Source organism: Pleurodeles waltl, chromosome 2_1 (genome assembly GCF_031143425.1).
Source record: "Pleurodeles waltl isolate 20211129_DDA chromosome 2_1, aPleWal1.hap1.20221129, whole genome shotgun sequence".
Classification (NCBI taxonomy): Eukaryota; Metazoa; Chordata; class Amphibia; order Caudata; family Salamandridae; genus Pleurodeles; species Pleurodeles waltl.
The window spans coordinates 65,269,418-65,296,466 of record NC_090438.1 but is presented as its reverse complement, the minus strand read 5'-3'; the positions used below and the strand labels follow the sequence as shown (position 1 = coordinate 65,296,466).

The window sequence follows — 27,049 nt, the reverse complement described above, 5'->3', positions numbered from 1 at the left end:
TGCCTCTGACGACCTAGTGGTCCTACATTGCGTTGAGTCTCCTCGTCTCACCTCCTTGCATCGCAACAGGGGTCCACCTGTGAAATAACTTTGTTACAGCGACGCAACAGTACTGACACAAAAGGGAAGCCTTTTGGTACTTAGTCACCCGACTTCAACATCCTCCCTGGTGCCACCAGCAGTGTCCTTTTTCCTGCATACCGATGTCTGCCGGTAAAGATTCAGGTAAATCTACTCGCCAGCTGCTTTTCTCAGAAGCTATTTCGCAACCACGACCCATGGCCTCCTTTCAAGCTCCTAATGGTTCAGGCTCCATCGACGCCTCAGCAGATAATCGCTCGGACATTGCCATGGAGTGCATACCACAGTCTGGAAGCCATGGACTCTAAGATCACAGACTTGGCCACAGACTCCAAATCGATCCAGACGGACATAGCCGGTTTCCAGGACAGGGTCACAGAGCTTGACCACCGTCTCACTGATGTTGAAGGCAGACTTGATGGCCTGCCAGTCAGAGACCAAGAACTGCAGTTTCTCCGATACAAGCTCACAGACCTAGAAGATAGGAGTCAGAGGGATAATGGCTGCTTTTTTTGGAATACCGGAACAAATAGAGGGCACAGACGTCAGAGCTTTCTTCAGGGACTTTCTCCCTGAACTCACAGGCCTTGTCATCTCCACCACATTGGAATTCCAACGGGCTCACAGGATCGCCCCCCTCCCCCAAACCCCCATAAAGATGCCTCAGATCCCACCCCATCATAGCATGCTTCCTTAGGCCTGAACAAGTGTGCCAATTGCTAACAACTGCACACGCTTATGGCCCATATACCTACAAGGGGCATGAAATTCACATAGCGGTTGATTTTTCACAAAAAAACTAATGAGAAATGGAAAGCATTCCTGCCCCTCCGACCTCAATTGAGAAATTTGGATGGTAAAGTTGGGCCCTTCGAACCAGCCCGAATGTGGATAACGAAGAACGGCAGGTCCAGGGACTTCTTTGACCCAACCAAACTGTATTTATATCTGGATGGCCTTACTACCCAGCCTATGGAACATGCACCCACGGAACTGATGGTAAACTACTCCACTGTGGGTGGCTCTCACTCACAAACCTCCCTCAGCAACCATCAAACCAATCCAATGCCACAAAAAAGGGGCAGGACTTTTGAACGCATACCAAACTCTCAAGATGGTAGAGACAACGCCCTCCAAGCTGTGGTGGCCCTTACTCAAGACAGGTGCAGGGACAAATCGAAATCTCCTTTGAAGCCACCGCCCCCTGTTGACTGAACCGCACGGAATAATGGGGGCCAGCGCAGAACTGCTCGAGAACCCTCAGGACGCTCACACAACGGACGGCTAAGTGTCCCGCCTGTACCTTTCCGCAGTTGCTGCAATTGCCCTATTGCATGGTCTCTTTTGTTTTGTTTCTGGTTTTACTTAGGGCCTGTTTGTGGCTGCCCTACTAATGTTTACTGAATAATATTTAAGCACTGATGTATTATGTGTGCCATATGTTTATGTTTCTGTAATCTTGTATTGCTGGATGTTCCTTGTCCGATGCTGGACTTTCTGTTTCTATGTCCAGCCTGAATGGGGGCTATAAATGACCCTCTTTCAACATTGCTCCTCGGACTGACATAAATACCCTACCACTGAGACACAGTGGTTCACTTGGTGGCCGCGGCACGCCCCACTTCCCCCCTTCCTTTTCCATTTCCACCCATCATCACCCATTTCCCCTTTTACAACTGCCACCTCCCAATCTCATCTCCTTCACTCCTGCCCCTATTCCGACCCTGATCCAAGCTTGGCACTCCGGTTTGAGCCCATCTCAACCCCCACGCCCAAATGTAAATGAATACCTTTAATGGCCATTCGGGGACACCTGACCGACTCCAATGGTGGCTGTTCTCCTAGGCTTCCCGGTAGAGTTGGGCCCCCTAGCCTCTCTATCCTCTTCTGGTGATAACATTACGTACCCCCTCCTTCTCGGGCCCTGGCGAGAGTTCGAGGGGAAAGGAGGGACTACCCATGTGACCCACATCAATGTCCTGTTTAGCCCCTACCATGCCACTGCTGGGTGCACCTGGAGTTCCCCCACGGTGCCTTTGTACCCTGTATAGATACTTGGCATACTTGGCCACCACATACATACCGCTTGCCCATGTCACCTCTCCTTTAAGTGACCCTAAGGTCCTAATGCGGGCTCGGATACTCTAAACTCCCCTAGGGCACTCCCTCTCCCTCCACCTGCTGGATGTGGATAACTGCTCCTCCCTTCCCACTATCCTTACCCCATCCTATGCCTCTCTCCGGCCTCCTCTCAATATTGGTCCTGATTCATCCCATCTGCTCTTTTCGTTAGCTCCCCCCCTTGCTCCCTCCTCCCCCCCAGGGCACACCCGGCTCACAGGCTGCGCAGGTTTAGACCCACGGATCAACAGTCTCTAGCCCACACGAGGTTCCCCCTCAGTTTCGAGCCGGCTTCAGAACAACTTTTCTTTCTTGCCCATTCCCCCTCTTTTTCCCCTCCTTTCCTCTCTCTCTTTTTTTGCTTCCTTTTTTTTCCCTCCTTCTATCTCTCCTTCCCTCTCTCTTGCTGGTCTGACTCTTTCCTTGCACGACCGTGGGATTTCCATCCCCTCCCATCCTCCCCCTCCTTATACTGATCTTGGTTGCCTCTACCTATAGTGGCTACTCCGCCTCCAATTGCTTGCATGCCCACTACAGGAATGGGGACTACACTCCCGTTGAAGACCATATCATGGGACGTTAATGGCCTCACGCACTATATCAAAAGAAAGAAGGTCTTGTCTTATTTGCAATCCAAAAGAGTAGACATTGCCCTACTACAGGAAACACACCTTTCCCCTCTGGAATCGGAGAAACTGTGCAGTGACTGGGTAGGTCGGGTGTTTCATAGCGGTAGTCCACCGACACCGTCCTAGTTCAGCATGAAAATGCGGGGTTGCCATTCTCCTCCGCAGATCCTTACAATTCAAAGTCCTTAAGACATGGTCCGATCCGGAAGGTAATTATGTACTCACCAAACTCAGACCCGGGGATCGCGCAATATGCGTTGACTCTGTCTATGCCCCCACAGGCTCCAAACGCTTCTTCTTTCTCCTTCTCAATCGTCTCCTGACAGAGATTGGAGTCAATATCTACTAGGTGGGGACTGGAATTTGGCCTGTTATGCTGTTCTTGATCGCACAGGCAGGCTAGACATAGGCAACAATGCGGACAGAGCGTTGTTGGGGAACATACTATCGGACCATGGCCTGGTAGACCACTGGCACCTTGCACAGCCGACTGACCGAGAGTACACCTTTGTATCGCTGGTCCACGGGATACAATCTACGTTGGACTACGTTCTCACCACCCACAGAATGGTTACCCTGGTCAGGGAGTCCCAGATTCTAGAGGTCGCTTTGTTGGACCACTCCCCTGTTCTACTCACACTGACTTGGGCCGTGTCACCTGGGGAGCAAACCATGGCTCCATGGCTGCCCACTGTCTGCCTCCTGGCTGTTGAACACCTGGCAGCATCTGTTCGACAGTTGCCCCTCATTGCCGGAATACCCGTCCCGGGCAGCCGCTCCACAATCTACCTCTATGCCGATGATATATTGCTCACACTCACAGACCTCACCCACTCACTTCCTGCATTGAGATCTATCTTAGCCGAATTTGAGGCACTGTAGGGATAGAAAATAAACTGGAATAAAAGCGAAGCACTGCCTTTGCCCCCAGTGATCACACGTGTACTGTATTAACGGATTTTTTCGATTCACTGGAAACAGTCACGCCTTAAGTATCTGGGACTCTCCATTAACAGAGGCCTGGAACATATGTTGACAGGCAACCTGGAACTATTGCTTGCCCGCACCAAGTGGGATTTTGAAAACGGGTCTCACCTGGGTCTCTCCCGGGGGGGTCTGTATGGTGACCTTGCCACGATATACCTATGTCCTTGGAATGTTACCACTCCAGGTCCCTCTCCCTATGCTACGAGCGGTAGACGAATGCATACGCACCTTCGTATGGGGATCAATGAGACCACGGTTATCTAGAGCTAAACTCATAGCTTGTTGGGAGTTCGACGGACTGGGATTACCCTCTGTGGAGCACTATGTATTGGCTCTACACCTTTCCCAAACTGCCTATCTGCTCCCTGGAGCACCAGATCCACCAATATGGGTGGAGACTGAAAGGACGCTGTTAAAAAGCTCACATGGACGCAGTTGGCTTTACTGCACCGGGGATACCTTGCTCCGACCTGCCAACCCAATGATACAAGCTACGTTGAATTCCTGGTGCCGGGCTCATCGCTTGTTAGGATTAGATCCCCAGATTCACAATCATGCGCCACTTTGGGGTAATGCCGGTTTGCTATTTGGTGGGGAGATGGCTGACTGGGAGGGAGGGCGATCGAATGGCATTTTACATATTGACCAGCTCTTGGCTAATGGGAGCCTTAAACCATTTACGGTCCTACAGGATGAATTTGGCCACTCAGGACACTAATCGTGGAGCTACCTGCAGCTCCAACACTGCCTTCATTGCTGCATGGGGACCCACCCGTGGATGCTCCAGCACTACCCTCTGCTTTCCTACCACGAGTTCTGGGGCACTTTCGGGAGAGTAATGTCAGGCATACCTAACCTGCTGAACCGACATTTATTCTCCCTACCCCTCTTAACCACTCTCAGATCTAAATGGCAAGCAAAACTAAAGGTGGAATATGAGATGGAAGACTGGACTGAACTATTAGAAGCGAGAGAATGGGGCGCACAGGAGGTAAGTATAAAATTATGCCTTTTTAAGACCCTGCATGACTGGTACTGGACGCCCCAGAAACTTAGAGCTGCAGGACTCCTGGCCCATATCAACTGTCCCCACCCACATTGTGATCTACTCCACATACTATGCGACTGTCCAAACATTCAACCCTACTGGGAAGCGGTGGGGAATACGATGTGGGAGGTCATACAACTTCCACCCTCTCTCCCGTGACCCTTGCTCATCCTGCATGACACAGGCAAGGTCCGAGGCCTCTCTCGCCTGCAACTCCGCGTATTGCACACAGCACTGGCCACTGCTAAGTTACGCATCCTCCGATACTGGCGCGCGACTACGCCCCCCTCCCATGATGAATAGCTCTCGGCAATGTACCAGGCAGCCTCCCACAAACAAGTTATATATAGCCTACAGGACAGGACAGAGGTCTTCCTTCAAACCTGAGCTCCTTTTTCCTATAACACTGCTTGCTGACTGCAATTCCCCTCGGCCCCCTCTGCACCTCCCTTACTATCAGCATGCCAACCCCAGCCCACGCGGCCCCCCCACCTCCTTCGACAACAAAGTTATACTTGTGTCTACCTTGGCACTCACATGTTATCCCACTCCGTCCTTCCCCCCTTCATCCCCTCCACCGACATTCCTCCCCCTCCGGTCGCTCTTCTTCTCCTCTTACCTTCCTTTCTCTTTCCCTCCTTTCCTGCTACTTCCTTTGTCCTTTTCTCTCTTTGTCCACATTACTCACTTTTCTCCTCTTTCTGACATAGGAACTGAGCTCCTTGTGATTGACCATGCCGTAGATCCCCTCAGCATCACCACTGCCTCTTCCCTGCCTTACCCCCATTGACCTGAGATACACAAAGGTCTACCACCGGGCCGGCAAACTAGGGGTCTTTGTATTTTCCAAGGTACGAACTTTGCAAACCCCCCTCCCCCCCCCCTTTGAGTCCGAATTCAGTGCTGTACTGGGATTTGAACTTCCCCGGCTGTCATTTGCTCAGGACCCCGGATCCTGCCGTTGTAGCTTATGACAATGTATTTATCCACTGATGTTTATTGATGTAGGTGCCATAAAGGGGTGAGCTCTCCTCACTGTTTTTGTATTATGCTGCTTCAGTTCATCAATAAAGAATTGTGAAACAAAAAGACCTCTGTGAAGAAGTACACAAGTGTTTGTTTTTTAAGGCCTGCATTCTGCTGTTTGCCTCACTGTTTGGGAGCAACACACAAAGACCAACTGCCAGCTACACATAGTCATTTGACCTAGATCAGGCTGCAGGCACAAATGGTTAGGACAAGAAAATGAAAAGTTTCTCAAAGTGCATTTTCAAAACTGTGACAAAATTCCACCTTTACCATTAAAGAGGGCTTTTAATTAGAATTCTTTAGACACCAAATTGACCTGGCTCTCTCCCAATACCTCCCACTTGAAAGTTATTGCTTATTAAATGTAATACTATAACCCAATGTTATCCTATGGGAGTAGTGAAAAATGGATGTAAGTGTTTTCATTACAAGAACAGGTAAGATTTAAATGTACATGCCCAACTCTTTAAATACACCGCACTGTGCCCTCTGTGCTGTGTAGGGCCTACCCTAGGGTAATGTATATGTATTAAAAAGGGAGGTCTGAGCCTGGCAAAAGGTTTATTTTGAGAGGTCAAAATGCAGTTTGAACCTGCACACACAGGCTGCAATGGCAGGCCTGAGACAGTTTTAAAACTCTACTTAAGTGGGTGGCATGAGTGCCGCAGGCGTACTAGAAGCTACTAGTAGCATTTAAATTGCAGGCCCTGGGTAAAGGTAAAACCACTTTACTAGGGGCTTACAAGTAAATTAAATGTGCCAATTGGGTATAAGCCAATTTCACCATGTTTTAATAGAGCACAAGCACTTTAGCACTGGTTAACTGGTCCTAAAGTCAGCAGAAACGAAGTCAGCAAAAACAGGAGGGTAGAAGGCAAAAAGTTAGGGAAGAACCACACCAAGGATGCCAGATCTAACAGCCACCATGTGGCAGACTGTCATAAGTGCTGTGGTTGACAATTAAGTACCAGTACTGATCAACAGAAACCACTGGCTCAATTAAGCACTGATTCTCTTCCAAAAAAAGCCCTCACCAGTCATGCAGCTGCTCTGGTGTTATGCACCACCTGGACCTTCCCACACAGATCATTCATGTACAGGCCCCTTCCAGACCATCCTCTTTTACACCACTCTCATCCAGACCATTCCCAGGTAGAGCATTCCTTCCAGGCTATCCCCATCCAGACCATTCCCAGGTAGAGCATTCCTTCCAGACTATCCCCATTCAGACCATTCGTATCTAGACAATTGCAGTCCAGACTGTACTGTCCAGACGTTCCCATACCCAGCTCACTCAGACCTCTCCCCTTTCAGACTATCCTCTTCCAGGCCACACTCATCAAAACCATTCCCATGTCCTTGAAGACTATTCCCCTACACAGCATTCCTATCTTGATCATTGAAATACAGACCCTAATATCCAGATGGTCCCACACCCAGCTCACTCAGATTTGTCCCTTGAGTTCATCCTTTTCCATACCACTCTCATCAAGACCATTTCCAGGTAGAGTATTCCTTCAACACAACTCCCATTCTGGCCATTATTATCCAGACCTTTCCTTCACCCAAGCCCACTAAGATCCGTCTCCTTTCCCATTCAGAAACCCTCTTCCAGACCATTTCTTTCCAGAACAATATTTTCCAGACCTTTTCCACATCCAGCTCCCTCAAACAAGTCCCATTCCAAACCATCCTCTTCCATAAAACTCTCTTCCAGACAATGCCCATCACTGGCATTCATTTCTTTCAGACAATTCACATTCAAGCTATTCCTATCCAGACAAAATATCTGGACATTTCCACTCTCAGCTCACTCAGATCAGTCTTCTTCCAGTCCATCCTTTTCGATACCACTCTCATCTAGACCATTTTCACGCAGTGCATTCCTTCCAGATCATTCCCATTCCAGCAATTCCTAGTCAGACCATTTCAATCCAGGACATTACTATGCAGACCTTTTCTTTAACCAGCTCACCAAGACGTGTACCCTTCTACACTGTCCTCTTCCGTACCACTCTCATCCAGACCATTTCCCTGTGCACCATTCCTTCCAGACCATTCCCATCAAGACCATTTCTATCTAGACCTTTTACGATAGACCATTATTTTCAGATGAATCCATGTCAGGCCTTCTCATCCTCATCATTTCCTATACAGGCCATTCCCTCTGAGGCCTCGGTTTAAACCTTCTCTCTCTGTTTACCTGTCAATCAAACCTTTCCCCAGTCATAGGATTCAATTTGAGCCTTTTCCCCAAATAAACATTTCATTCCTGTACAAGTTTCAGGTCAGGTGCCCACTTTGGTGTGGGTGCCCTCTCCCTGCATTAGATGGCCATTTAATATAGTAACATACTCGCCACATGCATCATATCCACACATCTCTCGCATGGTCTATTTGTTGTTCACACTTACCCCACAGTCAAAGGCTAATTGACAATTAGTGTGTTCTCCAGAGTGCTCTCATGCTACACCCTTTCTATACCATATATGGCACCTGCTGACCTTACGTTCCCTAACCCTCTTGCACACCCCAACAACTATTCATTTGGAATGGTAAGACACTTTCAACACCACATCTATACACATCCACCACCAGTGTACTCCTCTGCCACAACTCTATCTCACTACAACAGTACATTCTGCAAGTTCTGCTCTTTCACAAAGCCCAAGTATGTGACTCTGCGGACTACCATGGCATCCCTTTTTTGGGCCGCGTCAGGCCGGCAGTCCGTGTTTCGGGACACCGGAACCGCCGTGGCACGGTTTTTGCCATTTGTTTGGCGTTTTGTGCCGCGGTGCAGCCCAGGAGGCATATGTCGTGCCCCGGGTCGCACCGCGGCCCCTGGCAGCCTCCCTGACTTTCCCTTCCCACTTACCTTTATTGGGTCCTTTTTCTTTTCTTCTTTTTTCTTCTTTTTCTTCATATCTTCTTTTTTCTTGGTTGTCCATATTGTCTTCTTCTGTGATGGTTGTCTTCCCAGCATGCCTTGTTCCTTTTCCTTTTCTACTTGTTTTTTTTCATATTCATTTCTGTGTGGCTTTTCCCAATCCAAGATGGTGTCGTAGGTTCTTCCTGTTTTGTCACTTCCTGTTTCATGGTATATAAGCACTACAGTTCCCTCCTTCCTTGCGTTGCAAACACTTCCGTCTTGGTGGTGATCCTCTCTCCTGTTTCCAGTTTTCTACTCGCTCCTGCTTATTTTTCCCTGCAGGTTTGACTTCTATTTTTGCCTTTTTCATAGTTGTTTTCCTCTTTTTCAGGAGTTCCTGTGATAGAGGTTTTTTCCCATTACTTGGGTTTTTCCTCTGGGACTCCTTCTGGAGGGTACGGTCTGCCTTGGCATTTTTCTAGTCAGCAGCACCGGGGCTACTAGAAGGGGTTGCCCTTATCTTGGCCAGTCCAGAACCAGTAAGAAACCAGACATCCTTCCAAGTACTGCAGCCTACAGTCGTAAAAGACGTGCAGACCTTGACAGATTATAATGCCAAAAGAACCAACGTTGTGTCAGAACCTTGGAGGGACCACATGAAGATTTTGTAGAGAATGCACAATCCATGCTTCATACTATGCAACAACAAGCTCAACAATTACAACAGCCTCGCACTGAGAATACCGCACTACGGCAAGCCTTGACTTCTCGACCCATAGATTACCTCCTGTGCCTACCTCAACACCACGATATTCCAGAGATATTGCCTTTTGCCCCTTCCAATTTTCATCTGACAAAACCAAGGTGGGTTATTTGATCAGTGCCTTGTCTGGCCCCCTCTAGCTTGGGCGACCCCCTTGGTATCTACTAAGGATCCTGTATTATTCAATTATCCTGCCTTTATTAAGCTCTTTAAACAGATGTTTGAATGATGCGGGCTGGAGGCTGCTGCTGAAGAAGCATTATGTGATCTACAGCAAGGCAATCAGGATGTATTGCAATAGATAACCGATTTAAACAGTTAGCAGCTGAGATACTTGGGTGGAACGCACTTTTGTAACCCTGTTTCGTCGAGGACTGCAAGAAGAAATAAAGGATGAATTGGTGCATTCTACTCAGCTAGAATCCTTGAAAGAACTGATGGGTCAAGCATTGAACATAGAGTATTGGTTGCAGGAACGTAAGATGGAAAGGAGAAAGACTCGATTGCAGTATCAGTCCGGAATACCCCGTTCCACAGCCCGTCGTTCTGACGAAGTCCATCCTGAGGCGAATAAGTCTACAGAAGAAGAACCCATGCAGATAGACCTAGTCAGTGGTCCTTTATCTGAATCAGAAAGAGAAGACAGGCGATGAAAGGCCATTTGACCTTTATTGTGGCAAGGCAAGGCACTTGATCCGGATGAGTCCTTTCCATCCTTCCAGACCTAGGGGAAACGTCAGCTTCCGCCCCCTGTTAGGAGGAAGGGGACGGAAGGGGTAGACTTACCTTTGATATGTTCCTCCAAAGAGAATACCTCTCTCTCTTCTATTAAGGAAACCCACTGCTTCCCAGGTCTCTCCAACTTCTATCGGCAATTCATACAAGACTTTGCCCATCAACAAAGTTTTATCACCCGGACCATCAAAGGAGAAAATCTGAAGAAGGGATTTGTTTGGACTGAAAGTGCAGAGATAGCCTTTCAAAATCTGAAACGGGCCTTTACCCAAGCTCCTATCTTACAGCACTCAGGTACAACCAAGAAGTTTATAGTGGTCACTGACGCCTCCGAGAGAGCTACTGGTGTGGTCTTACTTCAGAAACAAGAAGACGATGGCCTGGAGCATCCTGTCTTTTACTTATCCCACATACTGACAGAAGCCGAACGCAATTATTCTGTATTGGAATGGAAATTACTTGCTCTCAAGGCTACCTGTAAAGAATGGAGACATTTCCTAATGGGTACTAAGGAACCATTCGAAGCAAGAACTGATCACCGAAATTTACAATGTCTCTGCAATTTCCAGTGTCGAAATAGCCGGCAGGCAAGATGGCCTTTCTTTTTCAGCCAATATGACTTTGTAGTGACCTATATTCCTGGATCTCAGAACCTAGTGGCTGATGCCTTATCTCGTCGCTATCCAGAAAGCACTAACACGTCCTCTCCAAAGATAATAGAACCCAGTCGAATCATCAGAGTTGCCCAGTCCTTTCTTGATCGTGTTAAGACAGAATACCAATATCTTCCACTTGAAGAATGTAATACCTTGAGGCCTCAATTACAAAAGAATCAGGAATACTTCTATCATCAAAACTCTTTATTTCTGCCGACCAAGAAAGTACAGACCGGGGCTTTACAGATGTGTCATGATTACCCCTGTGGCTGTACATCACGGAATCAAGAAGACGCATGAGTTGCTCCTACTTTTTTTTACCTTCTTTTTGGTGGCCTACACTTAAAACCGATGCCGAATCCTACGTAACATCATGCCCTACATGTGCTCAAACCAAGACACCTCAGACTAAGCAGCAGGCTTATTGATGCCTTTGCCTGTTCCCTCTGCGCCATGGCACACCCTGTCTACAGATTTTTTATGTTCTTTACCGTCTTCTTCAGGGAATCATGTCATTATGGTAACCGTTGATTCATTTACCAAGATGGCGCATTTCACATCTTTAAAGAAATTGCCTACTGCCAAGGAAATAAGCCAGATTTTCATGCAAGATATCTTTCTTCTACATGGTCTTCCACAAGTAATCATTTGAGATCGGGGAACCCAATATGTGTCACATTTGTGGAAGGCTTTTTTTTACCTCATTACACAGAGATGTCTCCCTTTCATCGGGATTTCATCCACAGACTAACAATCAAACTAAACGCTTGAATCAGGAACTTCAACAGTATTTACGTTGTTTCTGTAATGCCACACAAAACAACTGGCCCGCCTTCCATTCTTTAGCTGAGTTTTCCTATAATAACATGGTGCATAGTGCAACAGGATCAACACCTTTTTTTTGCACCTACGACTTCCATCCCAAGACCTTCCTAACAGTACCTCATGCGCTACCTCCAGTTCCTGTGGTCACCTCATTTGCTCGGTGACTTGCCATATTCAGGGCCTGATTCGTACCACTCTTTTGGCTTCTAAACAAACTATGAAAAGAAGTTCCGACGGCCGACGTCGGGCTGCACCATCTTACCAACCTGGAGACAAAGTATGTCTTTCTTCCAAATTTCTGCCTTCTTTGTTTTTCTCAAAACAAATTCAAACCCTGCTTTTATGGTCCTTTTCGAATACTCCAATTATTGAATCCAGTTGCTGTTCGACTACGTTTACCTCAGACTTGGAAGGTTCATCCAGTTTTTCATGTCTCGCAACTCAAGCCTTTTGTTCCTGATCCTTATCATAAGTCTTTTCAATGCCCTCCTCCTCTCTCTGTGGATGGCCATACTGAATATGAGGTACAGAAGATCTGTGATTCCTGCATCTTTCGGAACAAGCTACAATTCATGATTCACTGGAAAGGTTATCCACTCAGTGACTGTTCATGGGAAGATGCTTCTTCAGTTCATGCACCCCGTCTGATTCACAGTTTTTTCTCTCTTTTTCCAGACAAGCCTGGGGCCTCGGGGAGGTGGCCTACTGTGACGCCGCGGACTGCCGCGGCGTCCGTTTTTCGGGCCGCAGTCAGGCCGGCAGTCCGCGTTTTGGGACGCCGGAACCGCCACTGACCATTTTTTTGCATTTGTTTGGTGTTTTGTGCCGCGGTGCGGCCCTGGAGGCACATTTTGTGCTCCAGCTCGCACCGCGGCCCTTGGCAGCCTCCCTGACTTTCCCTTACCACTTACCTTTATTGGGTCCTATTTCTTTTCTTCTTTTTTCTTCTTTTTCTTCTTTCTTCATATCTTCTTTCTTCTTGGTTGTCCACATTGTCTTCTTCTGTGGTGGTTGTCTTCCCAGCATGCCTTGTTCCTTTTCCTTTTCTAATTGGTTTTTATCCTCATTCATTTCTATGTGGCTTTTCCCAATCCAAGATGGTGCTGTACGTTCTTCCTGTTTTGTCACTTCCTGTTTCATGGTAAATAAGCACTGCAGTTCCCTCCTTCCTTGCGTTGCAAACACTTCTGTCTTGGTGGTGATCCTCGCTCCTGTTTCCAGTTTTTTACTCGTGCCTGCTTATTTTTCCCTGCGGAATTGACTTCTATTTTTGCCTTTTTCATTGATTTTTCCTCTTTTTTTAGGAGTTCCTGTGATGGAGTTTTTTTCCCATTACTTGGGTTTTTCCTCTGGGACTCCTTCTGGAGGGTACGGTCTGCCTTGGCGTTTTTCTAGTCAGCAGCACCGTGGCTACTAGAAGGGGTCGCCCTTATCTTGGCCAGTCCAGAACCAGTAAGAAACCAGGCATCCTTCCAACTACTGCAGCCTACAACGGTAAGAGACATGCAGACTGTGACAAGTGACACCAGTTTCGGCATGCCATGCACATTCACAAATGTAATTGCAAACAAACTATGTTAGCTTCTTTTAGCTGCAAATCCAGTTTTTCCAAGCCCTGTGAAAATATATATTTACAGACAGTTGCACACACCCTATAAAGACCATAACAAGTGCTGTAACACACACTCAGGTAGCCCACAAATGCTGCAAGGCTGCATGAGTGACAGCTGAGTCCTATATAAGTGCCAATAGCCAATGCCTAAGTTATTTTGTTTACAAAATTAAGTGCACGGGGGAAGAGTTTATTGTAGAAAACCACCACCAGTGCTGCCGAGCATTGGGGCTGATGAATACTGAGGCTGCCTTGTCTTAATTCCACCTCATACTTTGTTCCTGCACACTATACACTTCCTGTCTCTATCTTGCCTCTTGCAGGTTATTTTTCATCCTTGCTTTTTACGTTGAGCCCTACTAGACAGCTGTGCCGCCTTGTTGCAAGAGACATATTGTGTGCTTAGTGTGCTTACCCAAACATACAGGGGCTTCGAGCCCACCCATTTCTTACCATTAGTTGACTTTCCTGTCATTCTCATTTGCCTGTGTTTCACAACTTGTCAATCATATGTTTGTCCCTCCCATGAAAGATATGGCCATATTTACAAGAAAGTGGCGCAGTGGCGCATCACTAGTGATGTGCCACTTTTCTTGCAGCCCCCTTGCGTCCCCTTATACCAACATGGGGCATGTTATGGGCAATAGCGTCAGCTTTTTGACGCTATTGTAACGCTATACTGGATTAGTGTAAAAAAATGACATTAATGCAGTATAGTGTTAAGAGGCCCATTGAAATCAATGGGAGCCTCCTTTTAACACCTGCTTCAAGCAGGCGTTAAAAATGACGCTAGAAATGGCGCAATGGAATCATATAGATTCCATTGCACCATTTGAAGCGACCCTCTAACTACGGTACGCCCCCTTTGCATACATCATGCACATATTATGCATGATGTGGCGCAAAGGGTTTACAAAGTGGCGCAAACCTAGTTTGCGCCACCTTGTAAATCTGGCGCTATAGTAGTGGCCCGTTAGCATCACATTTGCTGCGAAAACCTTGCCGCAAATGTGGCTCTAAGGGGCGCAAGGGCCTTGTAAATCTGGCCCATAGTTCTTTACCATCTAATTTGATTGGATTCTATGGCTCTACTGCTTGCTTTTTAATCACTACATTTTTTTCTTTTGGGTTAAGTACTCCATGGAAGTGCATGTGCTTTCCAGCTGTCTCCCTCGTGTGCTTCTTTCCCCTTACTCTCTGTCGCCCACGTGCTTCTTCCTGCCTCCAAGTTGCACTCTCCCATGTGTTCTTCCCCCATATTGCTTTCTCTCCCATGTGCTTCTCTCTCACCCTCTGGAAGTTTCTTTCAGCACTGGAGAGAGGGAGTACCATCTGCAGTGTGTACTTCATGTTTATTTACATCATGAAATGCTTTGGAATGCATCAACACCATGGCAAGGAAGTGGTAAAGTCATTCACAACCAAAGCACACTTACTACAGTCGTATGTCTCTTCTCGCTGTCCTTTGCTCACTCGGTTTCTTTGAATGTTATCAAAGAGCTGGGGCCACCCAGAGTCATCCACTGCAAAGAGAAAACAAGAATGAATGGTTTAATGCAGGAAACAGGCAGGTTTTATTTCAAGAACTATCCCATTCTTCTAAGAATACAGGGCATTCCAGGGCTTGGTTCCTGATTCACTCTTTTTTTATACTAGACTGATGAAAACTATATGCTTTAGATGTAGGCCCTGAGCTTGCTCCATCATGCGACTTGAGATGCCCCCCACTGATGAAGCCCAATAAAGTTGAAACCCATCTTGATTTTTTGTGTTCTTGTTCCTTCAAACCTGATCTAGCAGTTCAGGTAGAGATGTCCCTTTTGAGGTGATGCAAAGACTGATTTCCATTCAGTTGGTCTCTGTCTGTAATGGATCAAATGAACTAAACACATAACATGGAGTGAGTTCTGATTAATTCCCAGTGGCTGGCAATAATTCATGCCATCCACACTTAATTTTCGGAAGTCAGATTGATGATTGCTCGGGTCAAAGTGTTACATTTGTAAGTGCTTACACATCTACGCATGCACTTCTTAACCTTATCCGAGCACCTCACTTACACTCAAATTCTACTAGAATAAGCAGTGCCAGATGTGGGACAGTGTGCCAGTGAAGTCCTAAAATGTCAGGAAGTCTGACGTGATAGGTGCCATTAAAGGAAAAATGTTTGGTCCAAAGAAAAGACAGTGCTGCAAAAAAAATTGAAATACACAATTTTGCCTATTCTAAGCAAAATGTACATTGCACTCTGAAAGAGTTAGATAAAAATCTTTACATCTTGAATATGTATGAAAACAGACAAAAATACACTTATATGACGTACATTTAACGTACAGTAATACAAGATTGCACATCATACCCAACTAGTAGTGAAGTTTACTCTTACAAGGGCACAGTTTGCACGGATTTGTGATTAGGCTACTGAGGGCTCAGAATACTCCACACTGGCACCGCTTATCTCGAAGAGAAGCTCTGAACTCTGGTGGCTCTCAGCACACCTTCAGCAGAACACCATCAGACTGCAGACTAAGAAGGCAACAAGGCAGCAGGCCTTTTCCATCTGTGCACCCAGGATCTGGAATAACATCCCTGTATCCATCAGGACTGCCTAACCCTGCTCCAGTTTAGGAAAGAGCTGAAGACTGACCTCTTTAAAGAACACTCCATCACAGTGTATCAACTATCACTCGTTGACTTTACGCTCATTTTTTAACAGCATCCGCTGTCTTTTGGTTACATTTGTTCTTTACAAACACCATATATACTGAGGGCTAGCCCTAAATCAGATTGACGGGAATATCACCCTGGGCGGAAAGAAAATGTGATGTTTGTTGTTGGGGAGGAGTTGCGGTGTGATGTCATGAGGTGGGGGAAGATGGGAGGAGGGCAGGGGGTTAATGGGGTGCTAACAATAATGCTGAGGTACATTAATGGCTGATTACAAAGGGCCTGATTTAGAGTTTGACGGACAGGTTACTCCTCACAAATGTGATGGAAATCCCGTCTGCAGTATTATGATCTCCATAGGGTATAATGGTATCGTAATATGGCGGCTGAGATATCAATCACGTTTGTAACAAGGTAACCCCTCCTAAAAACTCTAAATCGGGCCCAGTCTTTAAGGGAACCCATTGAGAGCAAGTGAGATGGACGAGCGGCTGTTTGCATGGCATTAACCGGGTGGGTTAATTTACTAGGAAGATATCGAATTAACATGCTATACATAGAATATATATGTTTATATACCTGTGAGTGGAAGAAACAGAGAAAAGAATAAAATCTACAACAAAGTAGAGGTTGACAAATATATCCACATCAATAGAGTGCAAACGAAATGACGGCGATAAAAATAGAGATGAAGACGTTTTTGCACACCCAGCGCCCTGAAGCTAGGCCAGGGTGGCACGCAGCGCTTTAGGTGTAATCAGTGCTTTAAATGGGCCGGTACTCACCGGTACTGAGTACCGGCACTTCTTATTTTTTTCACTCTGAGTACCGGCACTTCTCTGCTGCCAAGGAGAGTACTGGTACTCATGAAGGGTAGGCTCATTAGCTGCTAGTGCTGGTGAGTACTGGGCTCTCAGAGCTGAACCCGCCTCTGACAGCAAAGGTGCTTCTGTCGCCCTAAACTGAGCCCCGCTGAGCTATTCAGCGGGGATTATGTGCCTAATGTCTGGGTATTTACGATCACGCTGTGTTTGTCAGAACAGGGTCCATTCAGGCCCTGTGCTGTCAATCACATTTACACACTTGTGTGCTTTTGTGTAAACACAGGAATTGAGGCAGCCCGCTGTGACAACTAAGAAAGCCATGGGAGGAAAGTTTAAAATGGCTTTGATCCCACCTGAGTCTCTTGAACGAGGGTCTCCTTATGTATGTGTGTTTGCCTGCTGGTATGTGTGTGTCTTTGTGTGAGAGAAAAGCGAATGAAAGAGAGAGAATCAGGGCACTTTAAGGAGGACTGTGTGGAATGCTTTGGGTGTGCGCCTCTGCTTGTTTCTTTCTGTGTGTGCAGGTTCAAGAATATATAGTATTGTGCAAAACGACAGCAAATATGTTTGCCAGTAAGATAAATAGTGTTGTGTTTCGCTTACATTTCGTTTAACGAGTTAACTTGTTTTGTTTGTTCAAACACATTTCTCATGGGCCTTGGCATGTGCTGCAACTGGTATATAAGTCAAAGTATCCCATGTCTTGCTCTTAGCCCCGCCCCTAGCCCCACCCACCACACTACTAGTATATGTTAATGAGTACCTGCACCTATTTTCTCCCATTTAAAGCACTGGGTGTAATAAAAAGGCAGCTCCTTACCGCAGTTCTCCTCGTCGGCTCCGTTCTCGCAGTCCTGGTTCCCGTTGCAGTGCAGGAGCTGGGGCAGACAGACCGACAGGTTCCCACAGGGGAACTGTCCGAGGGGACATCTCCCGCTGTCCAGGTTGGTGGGAATCAGGAACGACTCTGCCAAGGAAAGGAAAACAGCATCTCATGAGGCGGGAAAAGCGAAACCCCTGGCGTGTCTAGGAGGACATGTGGAAAGGTCTGTACAGGTCCTCATTGAGGTCTGAGGGAGGCAGGAAGAAAAAGACCAAACTGAAGTGACTCTGCTATGGAAAGTGACGACCAGCCAGAGGGTTGCAGCAAGGTGTGAAACTCATCGGGTTCCTGCACCAGCAGCAGAAATCTATTTTACAGTCATTTGTTCTTCAGAAGCAGTGCTTAATTTGAGCCGGTGGTTTCCGGTGCGAGGCACCAGCACTTATTTTTGAGGGCCGGCACTTAGTTTTCTGCATCACGCATTTACAGCGAGCAAAAGACTCTAAAACGAAAAAGCTTCACAAAGGGAGAAAGCAAAAAGCTGCAAGCGTGAGCTGCAGGGGCAGGGAGTGGTAAATGGATTAAAGATGCCCGAGATGGTTTCAGGATTACGCTGCCTCAGAGTTCTGTGCTCACACTTTTAAATGCAGCAGCCAAGTGCTTAAGAGGAGGGCTTTGGGCACCGGCATGCTTATATTTACAAATTAAGCACTGTTTAGAAGGCATTAACATGAGCACCGCTGACACAGATGAGAGAAAACCCTGATATGTAGGGGCTACGATTGGGCAAGTCCGTGGCACCAGGCGATATATAGTGATTGCTCTGGAAAAAAGCTTCGCTCTTTGCCATTAAAAGGAGCTGTGCCACTGGAATTTCACCCTCACAAGTAACATTTGTCAACAAAAACATGCTGGCAGTGTGGTGGAATTTCCACAAATGTTTCACAGACGTTTTGGGGACGTGTCTGGGCGGCCCTACCTGTAAAGCAGGCGAACGCATGAACACTCATAACTTGGTCGGTATTCACATCCCCCTGGCACAGAGATTTGGGAATGTGCAGGGAACACCACCAAATTCAGTGTGGGTTTCGGATCACTCTATGAATAAAATATTTTGACCATGGAGAAAAAAATGGCGAATATACATTTCTGTCACACTTCTGCAACTGAAACTTCCACCTGGTGGAAATTACGCACGCATTCATGTTACATATGTCAGCATTTCTGAAAATGTAAGACTGAGTCAGATTTCCCATAGTCCTATTGCAATGCTTTAAAAAACAATTCAAAGTCAGAAATGTGTTCCAGAGTTAGAGGTAAACCCCAGTTTGAACTAAGGCCCACGAGGCGGAAGCCTTGTAGAAATTTTTCATGAGAAAAGAAAGAAAAAAATATTGATTAATTTCTTAACCATAAGCCAACGTTTGTGAATATAATAGCGCTTTCTCCGTAAGTCAGTACATCCAAACGTCATACTTTCACAATTGTAAACTAAAAGCATGCGTAGGGGGGCACCAAGCATGTCTAATATGTTTAATGTTCGTTGTGAATCAGTCAGTCGGTTGCCATTGTTAGAATCAGAACGTCAATGTTAGGAGAACCCTGACTTGCAAATTTGAGGACAGGGTGAGGGTTCCCTGCAAAGCTGTACCTGATACCAAACATGAGGCATTTACACCATACCAGGGAAGTAGCAAATCGTAAATCTGTAAATCCATTCGTTGGTCAAAAAGTTGCAGAGAAACAAAAAAATGCCCGACAAAGCTAATGCGGTTTGCAAAATGTCACCAATGAACAGCAACAAACTGTGTGGTAATGGGAGCAAGTGTGGTGCAGCCGCACCCAGGGAATGTCAGTCATTACTCCACGGTTGTTTGTTACATCAGGTGTATCGCGCTCATTACGCAGGAGTGCCTTTATATCACTTGTAATTACACCAGGAAGTGCCTTTAGAGCTCTAACGACCCTTTAGAATGTATTTTTTGTGATATACATATATACATTTAAATGTGTGTGTGTGTGTTTGTATATACACACGCACACATTTAACATAAGTATAAATAAATGGATATATTTATACGTCTATATATAATTATATGTATATAAATATTCTAAAATATTCAAAATTAGCAGGTATTAATGCAAATATATATTTAATTTTACTTATTTTAATTATTGAAAACTAATTGTATATCAGTCATCCCTGCACCTCTAACTACCCGTATGCAGTACCCATTCCTGAACCCTTAAACGCCTTACTACTCCCATACACTATACGTCCCTGTGCCCTAGAGTCCCTTCCAGTCCCTGCACACTACCCATCCCTGGACCCTCACAACCCCTAATCAGTACAATGTCTCCCAGAGGCGGGAGCTAGGGTTCCAGAGCAAGGGTGCTCTGAAAAAAAATTCATACACATCAAAAAACAGAGTTTTGTAGGTCTTCATAAACATGTTTGTGGGATATTCCCAACAATCAGATATGTGTGCACGTGAGTGACGCAGTGAATCTGGGAAGGGCGCACTCCCTCCAAAGCTGGTGGGATGAAGGGGAATGGGTTGGAGAAAAAAACTTAGCAAATGTAATTTTGCATGAGTAAATACACACGTAAATCATTGAGCACATACACAAGTGTATCTTTCAGCACATTCTCATGTGTATCTTAGAGCAAATACACAAAACATATCTTTGAGCAAATACACAAGTGTATCTAAGAGCAAATACACAAGAATATCCGAGCAAATACTCATGTGTATCGTTTGGCAAATACACAAGTGTATCTATGAGCAAATACACAAGTGTATCTTAGGGCAAATACACAAGTGTATCTTAGGGCAAATACACAAGTGTTTCTTTGAGCAAATACCCAAGAATATCTTTGAGCAAACACACAAGAATATATTTGAGAAAATACTCATGTGTATCTTTCGGCAAATACACAAGTGTATCTATGAGCCAATACCCAAGTGTATCTTTGAGCAAATACGCAAGTGTATCTTAGGGCAAATACGCAGGTGTATCTTTGAGCAAATACGCAAGTGTATCTTAGGGCAAATACGCAGGTGTATCTTAGAGCAAATACGCAAGTGTATCTTAGGGCAAATACACAAATGTAATTTTGAGCAAACACATGTGTATCTTTGAGCAAATACACAAGTGTATCTTAGGGCAAATACACAAGTGTATCTTTGAGCAAATACACAAGTGTATCTTAGGGAAAATACACAAGTGTACCTATGAGCAAAAAACACAAGTGTATCTTAGAGCAAATACACAAGTGTATCTTAGGGCAAATACACAAGTGTATCTTAGGGCAAATACACAAGTGTATCTTAGAGCAAATACACAAGTGTATCTCAGGGCAAATACGCAAATGTATCTATGAGCAAATACACAAGTGTATCTTAGAGCAAATGCACAAGTGTATCTTAGGGTAAATACACAAGTGTATCTTAGACCAAATACACAAGTGTATCTATGAGCAAATACACAAGTGTATCTTAGAGCAACTACACAAGTGTATCTTAGGGCAAATACACAAGTATATCTTAGAGCAAATACACACGTGTATCTTAGGGAAAATGCACACATGTATCTATGAGCAAATACACAAGCGTATCAGAGCAAATACACATGTGTATCTTTGAGCAAATGCACAAGTGTATATTTGAGCAAATACGCAAGTGTATCTTAGAGCAAATACACAAGTGTATCTTTGAACAAATACACAAGTGTATCTTTGAGCGAATACGCAATTGTATCTTTGAGCCAATAGGCAAGTGTATCTTTGAGCCAATACTCAAGTGTATCTTTGAGCAAATACGCAAGTGTATCTTAGGGCAAATACGCAGGTGTATCTTAGAGCAAATACGCAAGTGTATCTTAGGGCAAATACACAAATGTAATTTTGAGCAAACACATGTGTATCTTTGAGCAAATACACAAGTGTATCTTAGGGCAAATACACAAGTGTATCTTTGAGCAAATACACAAGTGTATCTTACGGAAAATACACAAGTGTACCTATGAGCAAAAACACAAGTGTATCTTAGGGCAAATACACAAGTGTTTCCTAGGGCAAATACACAAGTGTATCTTTGAGCAAATACAAAAGTGTATCTTTGAGCAAATATACAAGTGTATCTGTTAGACCTGACAGCCTTAGGGTGGTCACCCCTAACTTTTTACCTGCCTCCCTCCACTTTTTGACACTGTTTTTGCTGGTTTTTAGACCCTGCGCACTTTACTACTGCTAACCAGTGTAAAGTGCATATGCTTCCTCCCTTTAAACATGGTAACATTGGATCATACCCAGTTGGACTATTTAATTTACTTATAAGTCCCTAGTAATGTGCACTATATGTGCCCAGGGCTTGTAGATTAAATGCTACTGGTGGGCCTGCAGCACTGGTTGTGCCACCCACTTAAGTAGCCCATTAACCTTGTCTCAGGCCTTGCATTGCAAGGCCTGTGTGTGCAGTTTCACTGCCAATTCGACTTGGCATTTAAAAGTACTTGCCAAGCCTAGAACTCCCCTTTTCTACATACAAGACACCCCTGAGGTATGCCCGAGGTAACCCATAGGGCAGGGTGCTATGTAGGCAAAAGGCAGGACATGTACCATGTAGTTTACATGTCCTGGTAGTGTAAAACTCCCAAATTCGTTTTTACACTGCTGTGAGGCCTGCTCCCTTCATAGGCTAACATTGGGGCTGCCCTCATACATTGTTTGAGTGGTAGCTGCTGATCTGAAAGGAGTAGGAAGGTCATATTTAGTATGGCAAGAATGGTGATATAAAATCCTGCTGACTGGTTAAGTTGAATTTAATATTACTATTTTAGAAATGCCACTTTTAGAAAGTGAGCATTTCAATGCGCCTAAATATTTCTGTGCCTTACAATCCACGTCTGGCTGTGTTTAGTTGACAGCTTCTTGTGCATTCACTCAGACACACCCCAAACACAGGATACTCAGCCTCACTTGCATACATCTGCATTTTGAATGGGTCTTCCTGGGCTGGGGGGGTGGAGGGCCTGCTCTCACACAAAGGACTGCCACACCCCCTACTGGGACCCTGGCAGACAGGATTGAACTGAAAAGGGACCTGGTGCACTTCTAAGCCACTCTTTGAAGTCTCCCCCACTTCAAAGGCACATTTGGGTATATAAACAGGGCCTCTGCCCCTTCCAACTCAGACACTTCCTGGAGAAGAAACTTGTAACCAGAACCTGCATCCTGCCAAGAAGAACTGCCTGGCTGCCCAAAGGACTCACCTGACTGCTTTCTGTGAAGGACTGCGGCCTTGCTGTTGCCCTGCTGCCTTGCTGCTCCCTGGCTGTGGTGAAGAAGTGCTCTCCAAGGGCTTGGATAGAGCTTGCCTCCTGTTCCCTGAAGTCTCAGGACCAAAAAGACTTCTCTCTTGCAACTGGACTCCTTGTGTGGCGAAATTTCGCCACACAGCTTGCTAAAACCGACGCACAGCCTCCCCGCGGTGAGAAATTCACCACACGCCGAACCGAAACGACGCAGTGCGACTTCGCAAGGAGAAGATCGATGCAGCGCCTGCGTTGCGAACGGAACTTCGACGCACGGCCCACCGGATCGACGCACAGCGGACCTGGGATGACGCAGCCCGACTTCCAGAGGGGAAATCGACGTAGCGTCTGCCGTGCGGAAGAAACTTCCATGCAACGCCCACCGGAACGACGCAGCGCTTGTGACTTTGCTCCGCAAGCCCAGGATTCCACGCACAGACCCCGGGGCATCTGAAAACCCCGCAACCCAAGGAGAATCCACAACTGAGCGCCAGAAATCGACGCACAGCCATCCCTGCGAGAAAACTAAATGACGCATCGCCATGTGCAGCCCGAGAAATCGACGCACACCCCTTTGTTTCCACGCTTCTCCTCCTCTGAGGCCCTTTGCGGAAACTTTTCACGCGAACCAGGTACTTTGTGCTTGAAAGAGACTTTGTTTGCTTTTAAAAGACTTAAGACACTTTATATCATTTTTCAGTGATATCACTACATTTACTTATTGCATCTTTGATTGTTTTGACCTGCAAATATCCAGATAAATGTTATATATTTTTCTAAACACTGTGTGGTGTATTTTTGTGGTGCTATATGGTGTTATTGTATGATTTATTGCACAACTACTTTACACATTGCCTTCTAAGTTAAGCCTGACTGCTCAGTGCCAAGCTACCAGAGGGTGGGCACAGGATAATTTGGATTGTGTGTGACTTACCCTGACTAGAGTGAGGGTCCTTGCTTGGACAGGGGGTAACCTGACTGGCAACCAAAGACCCCATTTCTAACAGTATCTTTGAGCAAATACCCAAGAGTTTCTTAGAGCAAATACGCATGAGTTAATACACAAGTGTATCTTTGAGCAAACACACATATATCTGAGAGCAATACAGATGTATATTTGAGCAAATATGCATGAGCTAATACACATGTGTATCTTTGAGCAATTACCCAAATGTATCTTTGAATAAATACACAAGTGTATCTTTGAGTGAATACTCACGTGCATCTTAGAGCAAATACACAAGTGTATCTTTGGGCAAATACACAAGTGTATCTTAAGGCAAATAGACGTGTGTATCTTTGAGGAAATACACAAGTGTATCTTAGAACAAATACACAAGTGTATCTATGAGCAAATACACAAGTGTATCTATGAGCAAATACACAAGTGTATCTGAGGGCAAATACACAATTGTATCTTTGAGCAAATACGCAAGTGTATCTTTGAGCAAACACATGTGTATCTTTGAGCAAATACACAAGTGTATCTATGAGCAAATACACAAGTGTATCTTAGGGCAAATACACAAGTGTATCTTTGAGCAAATATGCTAGTGTATCTTAGAACAAATACGCAAGTGTATCTTAAAGCAAATACGCAAGTGTATCTTTGAGCAAATACACAAGTGTATCTTAGAGCAAATACACGTGTATCTTTCAGCAAATACACAAGTGTATCTTTGAGCAAATACACAAGTGTATCTTAGGGCAAATACACAAGTGTATCTATGAGCAAATACACAAGTGTATCCTAGGGCAAATACACATGAGCTAATACACAAGTGTATGTTTGAGCAAACACACATGTATCTGTGAGCAATACATATGTATCTTTGAGCAAATAGAGAAGTGTGTCCTAGAGCAAATACCCAAGTGTATCTTTGAACAAATACACAAGTGTATCTTCTAGCAAATACTCATATACATCTTTGCTGATCTGATAACGGTTTTATATGTCAGTCCGGGGAATATTGTGACCCTCACAGCTTTAAATGGTTACTCCTCCTGGGAACCTTTTTTGGCTAATCCGGTCCTTAACTCATTATAAAGGTTAATTATCAATAGTAGTTGATTTGATTGAGACTCTGGCTGGTGCATTCAACCTCTATCACCATAGGTGTTTGGAGGAGAACAGCCTCAAAGCACAGCCCATCTCACTACAGTGGAGAAAGCCCCTCCCACCTCCCTGCCATAATCCGTAGTAGGGCATTCTGAAAAAGCATCCAGAAGCACTTCCTGTGGCCTTTCCTGGCTGAGATATGATTGCTCTCTTCTCTACCTTTAAAGCCTCAGTGAGGTAATGGGATGCTCAGGTGCACCAGTAGAGGCCTTCTCTTCAAGAGCTCTCCAATCCCCGGACCATCTTCAGTTGCCATGGTAATGGAGGTGGTGAACAGGGCATATGACAAAGAGAAGCTTTGGTATAACCTTCAAAGAATCTCAAAGCAAGTTATCTTTTTGATCCCAGTTATTAGAAAGACATACTACAAACATGCAGTTAGGGTTTGAGGCAGTGTGGGGCACCCTGTGATGGGATTTCAATGGCTTCACAAAGTACTTTAGAGTCTGTATTCTTTGAGGTGGTGCACCATGCAAGATTAACACACCTTCATCTGTGGCGGCAGCCTAATTCTTTCATTGCTATTTAGTCATCCATATTTTTGCTTTTTTTTATTTGGAGCATCTTGCAGCACTTCTGGTAGGAATACTGCCAGGGCGCTCTCTCAGAGGGACTCAAATCTTCACTTTGTGTGTTGCACATTTTCTCTTTTATGATACTTATTTCCCCGAGTTCAGGCCCATCTCTTCATGAGCATAAACCATGAGCTCATATTTGAAGACATATAACATGCTTGTTCATTTCAGTAATCCATGATTCTTTACTCAAAAGCCAGAGCTCTACTCACCAGGTGATAAGCATCACTTCTGCTCACCTCCAAGCTCTGTTTTGGTCCATCCAACATGGCCGTAACCAGTACAAGAACAAGGATTTACCTTAAAATGTGGGGGGATCCTGAGGTCTAGTGCAGGAATTTTCAAAACTCATCACACTAATTACATCTGAGTGATAAAATATTGGCATTTTGTTCATCTTCCTTGTCACAGGTGAGTGACAGTGCTGCATTCATTTTCGGTCCAGTGAAAACTTGAGATCAATTGAGGGTTCACAAATTCTGCTACACCTCTACATTTATTTTGATGCCCCGCAGGAAGTGATACAGCGAGAAGAGACTACAGCTCATAGGAATCAAGTTACCCAGGCAGAGCAATCCATTACTTGAGTTTGGAGCAAAATTTGCTGCAGCTCGAGTAGATTTTCTACTCGAGCAGCAGCAAAATCAACTTGAAGGGCCGTGCACTCTTGAGCAACGCATGGTGCCATTCGCACTCATTTTCAGCACTGCATACACAACCAGCACTAAATTACAGCGTGGGCTGCATATTTTCTGTCCCTTGGTGGAATTCATTACGTTTTTCTGTAACTTTACGGAGTGAAACTCCTAATGTTTCCTAATGACTTCTACTGAAGTATTCTTCATATCTGCACATGAATCTCTATTTCTTATGAAGAACTGAGCTTGGATGAACCAGCTGGTTCATACACTTTTCAAATGCTACAGGGTTCTGCAAAGTCGGTCCTGGAGAGCCGGGCCCATTCCAGGTTTTTAGCATATACACATTTAGAAAAATGTAGATTTCTGAAACATCTTGTTTCTAAATGTGGATATGCTAAAAACCTGGCATGGACCTGGCTCTCCAGGACCGACTTTGCAGAACCCTGGTTCCAGTGGCCTTTAGTATATATCAACGACCTTTTTTTGCAGCCTTTTACAGAGAGGGCAATTATTTGGAAAAGTCGGCAGTTCGAGCCCAGCTTATGTGAATGGCCCTTTGAAGGTTCAAATCATTAAAACTCTTTTATTCTGGTGATTAATGGGAATGAAAACCTACAGGCTGAAACATGTTCTGGTTGACGTGAAATGAAGAGATGACATGAGCTCTGTTCAATAGGGTGTATTTTTCCTACCCCAATTTGTCATAAATCTCACCCTGGGAAGACA

General features: G+C 45.2%; 1 protein-coding gene across 1 annotated transcript in view; it reads right to left on the bottom strand.

The window, feature by feature from the left end:
- The window catches only part of LOC138261292 (relaxin receptor 1-like), a 682,359-nt gene that overhangs the window by 378,123 nt on the left and 277,187 nt on the right, over positions 1-27,049 (bottom strand). The window contains exons 2-3 of the mRNA XM_069210109.1: positions 17,670-17,816; positions 14,795-14,881 (exon numbers count right to left, since the gene is read on the bottom strand). Of these exons, the coding sequence (XP_069066210.1) occupies positions 14,795-14,881; positions 17,670-17,816 (234 nt within the window). The remainder of the gene's footprint in view (positions 1-14,794; positions 14,882-17,669; positions 17,817-27,049) is intronic.